General features: G+C 41.3%; 1 protein-coding gene across 1 annotated transcript; it reads left to right on the top strand.

The window, feature by feature from the left end:
* The first annotated feature begins 880 nt into the window (after positions 1 to 880).
* On the top strand, positions 881 to 3456 carry LOC138902830 (uncharacterized). Its single transcript, XM_070190730.1, has 6 exons — positions 881 to 1218; positions 1345 to 1423; positions 1879 to 1986; positions 2105 to 2479; positions 2957 to 3072; positions 3225 to 3456. The coding sequence occupies exons 1-6, from the start codon at positions 881 to 883 to the stop codon at positions 3454 to 3456; spliced, it is 1248 nt and encodes a 415-aa protein (XP_070046831.1).
* Positions 3457 to 9295: the final 5839 nt, after the last annotated feature.

Raw genomic sequence — 9295 nt, 5'->3', positions numbered from 1 at the left:
CGAAAGGTGTTGGTGCGCTCCCTTTGCTCAGGGGTTGCTTATGTGGTCAATATGATTAGGACATGTATTGATTAGTATGGTGGGGCCCTGTCCCGACCTTTATGATATTTATGTACTCTTAGAGGCTTGTAGACATATGCCGTGTATGTGAAAGATTGTACGGCCTTGTTAGCCTATGTTTAGAGTTTATAAATGATTATGTTGGCCTATTAGGTCCGTATATCACATGTATATGATGATATAATTAGAAAGATACATTACATTGGTACTCGGTTGAGTAAGGTACTGGGTGCCCGTCGTGGCCCATCGGTTTGGGTCGTGACAATCTTCAGCATTCCCTCCAGCTCGAGGCACTCCGGCACCAACAGGGCATGGTGCAGCTAGGGGTGGTGTGCAGAGTTCAGGAGGACCCAGCCGTTTCTATGCTATGAGTGGTCGCCAGAGTGCAGAGGGTTCTCCAGATGTTGTCACAGGTATATTGACTGTCCAAACTCATGATGTATATGCTCTTATTGATCCCGGTTCCACCTTGTCTTATGTTACCCCTTATGTTGCTATGGAATTTGGGATAGAACCGGTACAACTTCATGAGCCGTTCTCTATATCTACTCCGGTTGGCGAGTCTATTGTGGCCGCACGGGTTTATAGAGGTAGTATTGTCACGGTACGTGGTCGGGACACCGTGGCCGATCTCATTGAATTAGGGATGGTCGATTTTTATGTAATTATGGGGATGGATTAGCTTTACTCATGTTTTGCCAAGCTCGATTGCCAAACTAGAACTGTGCGGTTTGAATTTCCAAGTGAGCCAGTTGTTGAGTGGAAGGGGGATAATGTGGTGCCGAAGGGTAGGTTTATTTCTTACCTTAAGGCCACGAATATGATTAACAAGTGGTGTATCTATCACTTGGTCCGGGTTATTGACAATGATGCTGAGGCACCTATACTCGAGTCTGTGCCAGTTGTGAATAAATTTCCAGAGGTTTTTCTTGATAATCTCCCTGGGATTCCGCCAGATAGGGAGATTGATTTTGGGATTGATGTGATGCCAGGCACACAACCTATAACTATTCCGCCCCATAGGATGGCACCAGCAGAATTAAAGGAACTAAAAGAGCAATTGAAGGATTTGTTAGGAAAAGGTTTCACCCGACCGAGTGTGTCACCATGGGGTGCACCGGTCCTCTTTGTGAGGAAGAAAGATGGATCACTGAGAATGTGTATTGATTACCGGCAGCTCAACAAAGTCACGATAAAAAATAAGTACCCGTTACCAAGAATAGATGATTTGTTTGATAAGTTACATGGTGCTAGATACTTCTCCTAAATTGATTTATGATCCAGGTATCACCAATTGATGATCAGGGAGCGGGATATTTCGAACACAACTTTTAGAACCCGGTATGGGCACTTTGAATTTCTGGTAATATCTTTTGGGGTAACAAATGTCCCGGTGGTTTTTATGGATCTTATGAATCGGGTTTTCAAGCCTTTTCTCGATTCCTTTGTGATAGTATTCATTGACGATATTCTTGTGTATTCACGAGGTCGAGAGGACCATGCTGATCATCTCAGGGCAGTGTTACAGACTCTTCATCAGTACCAATTGTACGCAAAATTTTCAAAGTGTGAATTTTGGCTCGACTCTGTCACATTCTTGGTTCATGTTGTCTCCAAAGAAGGAATTAAGGTTGATCCTCAAAAGATTTCAGTAGTAAAGAATTGGCATAGACTTATAACGCTAACCGAGATTCACAGCTTCTTGGGCTTAGCAGGGTATTACATGAAGTTTGTGGAGGGGATCTCTACTCTTGCCTCTCCGTTGACTAAATTGACTCAGAAAGCAGTTAAGTTCCAATGGTCCAATGCTTGTGAAAGGAGCTTCCAGGAGTTAAAATTGAGATTGATTACGACGCCGGTGTTGACCCTGTAGGAGGGTACATAAGGGTTTGTGGTATATTGCAATGCTGCAAGGATCGGGCTTGGGTGTGTATTAATGCAAAACGACAATGTTATAGATTATTCTTCTAGGCAACTCAAAAATCATTAAAAGAACTATCCAACTCATGACTTTGAACTTGCGGCGGTGGTTTTTGCATTGAAGATTTGGCGTCATTATTTGTATGGGGTCCATGTTGATGTATTCACGGACCGCAAGAGTCTCCAATATATTTTTAAGCAAAAGGAGCTGAATCTGCGGCAGAGAAAATGGCTTGAGTTACTCAAGGATTATGACATCGATATTCTGTATCACCTGGGGAAAGCCAATGTTGTGGGGCATGCTCTTAGCCGGAAATATGTGGGTAGTTTGGCTCACTTGGAGGTATGTCAAAGGCCGTTGGCCAGGGAGGTTCAACAGCTAGCTAGTTTTGGAGTTCGTCTTGCGGACTCTAGTGAAGGAAGGGTAATTGTGCAAAATAAGGCTGAATCATCGCTTGTTGTGGAAGTCAAAGAGAAGCAATACAACAATCCATTGTTGGTACAACTGAAGGAGGGGATTCATAAACATAAGTCTATGGCTTTTTGCGCTTGGTATGGATGATGGTACACTGAGGTACCAAGGGCGACTATGTGTTCCGAATATAGATGGTCTACGGGAAAGAATCATGACTGAGGCTCACATTCCTAGGTATTCCATGCATCCAGGTTCTACAAAGATGTATCATGATCTCAAGGAAGTCTATTGGTGGAATGACATGGAAAGGAATGTGGCAGACTTTGTGGCAAGGTGTCCGAATTGTTAGCAAGTGAAGGCCGAACACCAACGGCCTGGTGGGTTGGCATAAAACATAGAAATTCCAATGTGGAAGTGGTAAATGATTAATATGGATTTGTGGTAGGATTACCACGCACTCCGTGCAAGTTTGACTGAATTTGGGTGATTGTGGATCGGCTCACGAAATCATCTCACTTCTTGCTTGTTAAATGTACTGACACAGCGGGACAATATGCTCAGTTGTATATCAAGGAAATAGTCAGGCTGCATGGCACTCCAGTTTCTATCATCTCTAATCGAGGGGATCAGTTCACAGCAAATTTTGGAAGAAATTTCAGCAAGGTTTGGGTACTCAGGTGAATCTTAGTACATCCTTCCATCCACAGACTGACGGACAAGCAGAGCGGACTATTCAGATGCTTGAGGACATGTTACGTGCTTGTGTTCTTGATTTCAAGGGTAGCTGGGATGATCATTTTTGATTCATAGAGTTTGCTTATAACAACAGATTTCATGCTAGTATTCAGATGGCACACTTTGAGGCATTGTATGGTAGGAGATGTAGATCTCCAATTAGGTGGTTAGAAATTGGGGAAGCCGAGTTGATAGGGCCAAACCTCGTGCATCATGCTATGGAAAAAGTTAAGACCATTAAGGAGCGGTTGAAGACTTCTCAGAGTCATCAGAAGTCCTATTCGGATGTTCGTCGTAGGGATTTGGAGTTCAAAGAAGATGATTGAGTATTCTTAAAAGTTTCCCCTATGAAAGGCGTAATGCGATTTGGTAAGAAAGGGAAATTGTGTCCGAGGAATGTATGACCGTACAGAATAATTCAGAGGATCAGTGAGGTGGCGTACAAGCTTGAGCTACCACCCGAGATATCATTAGTGCACCCAGTATTCCATATGTCCATGTTGAAGAAGGTAGTTGGATATCCGTCCGCTATTGTACCGATTGAGACCATTGAGGTTAATAATGAATTGTCATATGAAGCAATACCAGTTGCCATTCTTGATAGACAAGTCTGAAAGTTGAGAAATAAAGAAACTGCCTCCGTGAATGTGTTATGGCGAAACCAGCATGTTGAAGAGGCCACTTGGGAGGCTGAGGAATAGATGAAGAAGAAGTATCCTTACTTGTTTGAATAGCTGTGTAATCCTTTTTATGAACTTGTCACCTATGAATTTTGTATCACTTGTCCAGTTAATGTAAAGGTGTTCCTTTTGATTATATGTTGTTTACACGAGGCCATGGATTGTATTGTTATGAGTTATGTTACATCGTTGGTTTGTGTACATGCTTTAAGGATGTGATTTTGGGGCTCTCTGACAGGTGGATAGGCCCAGTTACAATGAAAACTCTAGCGAAAGTTTTGAAAATTTGGGGAGTTAGTTAATTTTGGGGCTACTGGTGTGGGCTATGAAAAAACTGAGTTGCATAAGGTGCTAATAATGGACCCTGATCCTCATTCGAGGACGAATGATATTAAGTGGGGGAGGATGTAGGCCCCGTAAATTTTTTTCCTAAAAACCCGGATTCCGTGAAGGGAAATGTTGGGCAGAAGTAGGAATTGATGCGGCCTGTTCTGCTACCGTAGAACCACTCTGCGGACTGCAGAATGGCCGCAGAGTGGTGCAGTCTTTTGGGTATTTTTTTTATATCATTTTTGCGGCACATTATGCGACCGTATAACCATTTCATGGGCCGCACTCTTGTCACATATCCCGCTTTGGGATTTTTTGAAGGGAGGTTCTGCGGTGCACTATGCGACCGCAGAACAGGTCTGCGAGCCGCATGGTAGCCGCAGACCTGGTCAGTTCCTTTCCAGTTTTGGCACCCAAATTTTGCGGTCGTTTTGCGGACCGTATAATCATTATGCGGTCGCATATACGACCGTAAAACCTTTTCCGGAGCTTCATTTTTGGTATTTTTAAACCCGACCCTATTCCATTAAAACACATCCCATAGACCATTTTGAGCTTATTTTTGATATCTTTAGAGTGAGAAAGAGTGTCCTAGAGGGAGAAAGTGAACTTCATAAAAAATTTCTCTTCAATTCTTGCTTAAACCTTTGAAGATTAGAAAGAGAAGCACCCTAGGTCTTCATCCCAAGAGGTAATATTCTATCACCAAGCTCTTAAATTCGAAATATAACTAGATTGGGCAATTAGCAAGGTAATTCATTGGGATGGGAGTGCTTACCTTGAATACATGTGTTCTTAAGGTACGTGGGGAGATTGTGAGTTAAAGATAGAAAATAATGGGTTGTGGGATGGTGAAGCCTTTCATAAAAGGGCCATGGAACCTTAATACACACATAGTGTTTGATAAAATTCTCAAGTGAGCTAGAATCATGATCGTTTTCCTAATTTTTGGTTCAATTTTTGCTATATTACTAAAATAGATTGAAGTTGCTAATATTCCATAACATCTTAGAGTTTTAAGAAGCTCAATTGAGGTATGTTGGCTAAACCCCATCTTCTTAGAATTGAACCCCATAGTATTCACGAAATCGATGCAAGTCCCAAATTGAACGTCCTAGAAATTGCTATCCCGAATGTTCTTGTATTGAAAATATATATGTAATATGTATTCCCATGCTTTCATCCAATTAAATTCAAGTCAAATTCAATTAAAGACTGCTATGACAAATTATGTGAAAACCCTCTATGTGCCTTAGATTCTAAATTGCTCACATGTGAAGTCAAAAGTCTTAAATGAAAAACCGTGATGTTTTTGCTGATAATAATAATGTTGGAATGTGGAAAGAACTTGAATCATGAAATACGGCCAAACGCCAAGAATAACTTTATAATTGGGGCTACTCGTGCCATTGTATTGAAAAGATGGGAAAAAAATATGAAGTGAGATGAATTATTGAAAAGGGGTGATGTCTCAAGTGAGATGGCTTAGCCAATCGGGTCGAGGTCGGACTCCATGTAAGAACACGGTGGTATTGTCGATGAAATTGTGAATATGGTTGATGTCTCAAATTAGATGGCCAAGCCGATTGGGCCGAGATCAGACTCTGTGTAAGAACACGGTTGTATTGTGGATTGTGGCATATTGGCTCTAAAAACCATCCAACCTAATAATGCGGGAATTGACTTAAAAAGCTATGTGATCCTTAACTTGATGTTTTAATATTATTTAAAGCTCTTATTGAATTCTTGAATGTTCCTCTTGTATTATTATTCATTGTATTGAGATGGTGTTTGGCTATACATACTAGTGATATTCGACGGTACTAACGTCTCTTTTTCCCGGGGGCACTGCATCCTTAAATGGATGCAGGTGGTTACATAGCAGACAGTGTTGATCACAGATAGTGATGCATTCTCTTCTCAGCAGACTTGGTTAGTCCCATTTCATTCTGGGGTCATGTGTTGTACCTTTTGTTTATATTGTGGTCACTTTTTGAGGTATAGCCGGGGCCTTATTGCCGGCACTATCTTTATTCACTTTTGTATCTTTATAGGCTCTATAGACACTATGTGGGTTGTATATGGGTGTTAAAAAGGTCAACAGATCAAGTTGTGTTTTGGACTCTTGTTCCACTCAGTCATAAGGATGTATGTATTTTCAAACTTAACAATGATGTGACAAAATGAAATGACGTAGTAATGTATATATGTATGAACTTTCTACTCCCTAACTAATGAGAGCATGACTTCTCTGGATCATAGGTGAGTCGGGTAGATAGTGTCTAATAGGCTTGCTCAACTGGGTCCACTCGGTTGAGCGTCGGTTGCGCTCCCCGAGGTTGGGGCCTGAAGCTGCATGAGCAAAATGTTAAAACATTCAAAGTAATAGCAAATGAAATAAAAACATGCCAAAGAGATACTCTTGACTGTGAAGCTAAGTTGCGGCCATCGATTGGCAGAACATCGGTGACGAGGTTTGCGAATTCTATTGTGCCATCCGTTGCGACGAAGCAGCGATGCGAATTACTTTGTTGGCGAAGTTTGTAGTTTGCTATATAAAAGGCTCCGGTTGGTGAAGCCGACGTTCGACTTGTACAGGGCGCTCTGATTGATTGAGCTGGCGGTTTGCTATATATAGGACTTCATTTGGTGAAGGGGATGACGCATTTGTATAGGGTGCTCTGATTAGTTGAGCAGGAAGTTTGCTATATACAGGACTTCATTTGATGAAGCCAATGATTTGTTTTGTACAAGGTGCTCTGGTTGTTTTAGCAAGCGATTTGCCATGTACAGGTTTTTTCGTATCAGTTGTCTGATTCCGAGGTACCTACAAAGGACTCAAAGGTTAGCTTTAGCCGTACCAAAAAAATTCAAGTAAAGAAGGAAGAGATATAATCTTAGGCAAGTGGAGGGTTCGTCATATTCCTCAGTGTGGTCTTAGCGCTTTCTTAATCCTTGTTGACCATGCACTCAAAGAAAAATTCTTAGCGGGGGGCGGGGAAGTTGGTTTGTGTTGACCACAGTGTTGGTTAGCCCCAGCCTTTGACATGATTGCACCGCAAAGTTTGGTAGATGGAACAAATTACTGTACATATATATTTTGTTTTTAGAAAACATTTTGAAAATGCTTTATTTTTTAAGGCAAATTCTGTCGTTCCGGATTATGACATGCTACAAAAGATTCTCCACACGTGAGCGTATCCTCTTGAAAACTTTGTCCTGTTGATGTCGATCATCTGTGATGCTTCTGACAACGCGGTTGCTTGTTGTCACGACTACGTCCTAATTCAAACTAATGCACTACAAGACTTTCCTAAGCTTATGACTAAACCCTTTCAGGTTGCCTACGTATGTAAAATGGAATCAGGTCCGAACGTAGTTCGTGGGTTATGAAATATGATAAAGATGACTAAGCCTGACTCAGGCAGCCTATGTATCCAAATGGAATCAGGTCAAGGCATAGTTCGATTACAACAGATGAAAAATGATTAGATTAATAATGAAAATGGTCGAGTCTGACTCAGACAACCTACGTATCTAAATGCAATCAGGCTAGAATGTAGTTCAATTACAAAAGACGACTGAATCCGATGAGGATTGCCTACTTATTACTTTATGATTAAATCAAGTCGGCGTAGTTCCTAAGCAAACACAAAAGTGATATTTAATTTTTCTATTACAAGAGAAAGGGGGAAGAAACCGAACCCTTTGTGGGTTGCCTAAGTATCCCTCCGTGGGAAGTCAGGTTGAACGTAGTTCTGTTACAGTAAAAACCTAATGCTATTCTTCTTCAAACATAGTGTCGCTTGATTGCGTTTGAGTTGATGGGCTTCGTGTTGACTCTTCAATCCATTTCTACCAAGATTAGAGCTCCACCCGAAAGTGCTCGGTGAACCACGTAAGGACCTTGCCAGTTTAGTGCGAACTTTCCTTTGCCTTCTTCTCGGTGGGAAAAGATTTTCTTCAAGACCAACTGCTCCATTGCGAACTGGCGAGGCTTCATCCTCTTGTTTAACGTGCTGGCCATCCCGTTCTGATACAGCTGACCATTGCATACTGCATCCATTCTTTTCTCATCAATGAGCGTGAGTTGCTCTTTCCTGAGCCATATTCATTATGCGTCATCCAACATTGCTTCTTAAATGACCCTTGTTTTTGGCAAATTCAACTAGGCATTCCGCCTAGGGTTAATTTTCATATATATATATATATATATATATATATATAAAGTAAAGTACAACAAAGGAGGGGGACATGAACCTTACCTCCAAAAGTATGACGGATATACACTTGGTCATCCAAACATGATGACCAAGTAAATGCTGAAAATTTTGATGAGTTAGACCTTTGATGATGTACAGATTTCCTATCCTTAAGTGATAAACAATTATGTATACAAAAATAATGTGAAGTGAGCCTAGGTCCACTATACAAAAATATAGAAATGATCATAAATCAACTATATTGTCAATGTAGAGTAAATGTAGATTCTTCCTTTGGAGTATGGCAAAAAACAATCGATTGTGCTAGAAACTATCTTCAACTTGGCTCTGACATATAGGACAAAGAAAGCCAAGTTGAAGAATGCTATCAATTTGACCCATGTAACTGGGCAGAACTGCTGCTGCTGTATGATGTTTTCGACAGAAGAGAATGAGCAAATGCCTACTTCTTTCATCCAGAATACTTTGAACCAGGTAGGTTTAACTGGTGACCTGGAGTAAGGACTTTCATAAGCAGCATCCTTCCTAAGTGAGCTACTGCATTATGTAAACTTGTGCTTCTGTGAGCTGATAGGGAAATGCAGGATAACTAGGTTTGGGCCCCTAGGTGTGTCTTGCTGAGTGTCTGTAGAGGAAGCAGGCTGGTGCTGGTGTCTGAAAGTATCCATATGAGCAGGAACTTTCTACTGATGAGTTGAAGAATAAGGTGATGTATGTTGGTGATTAGGTGTTGAGGTCCTGGTGTGTGTAGTAGTGTCCTTCTGAGAGCTGTATGTTAGTGTACCAAGCTGTATAGGTGGGTTAAAAAACCTGAGGATTCTCTGAAGGATCCTGCCAGAAATGTTTGTCTGTTGTTGACAAATTTGCAGAATCCTTATGACAGGCCAAGGTAATTGGTACACTTGCAAGAGATTGAGCATCTTAGATGCCAA

This window comes from Nicotiana tomentosiformis, chromosome 12 (assembly GCF_000390325.3).
Source record: "Nicotiana tomentosiformis chromosome 12, ASM39032v3, whole genome shotgun sequence".
In the NCBI taxonomy this organism is placed as follows: domain Eukaryota; kingdom Viridiplantae; phylum Streptophyta; class Magnoliopsida; order Solanales; family Solanaceae; genus Nicotiana; species Nicotiana tomentosiformis.
Note: the sequence above shows the minus strand (reverse complement) of the source record. Positions and strands in the feature narration are given on the sequence as shown.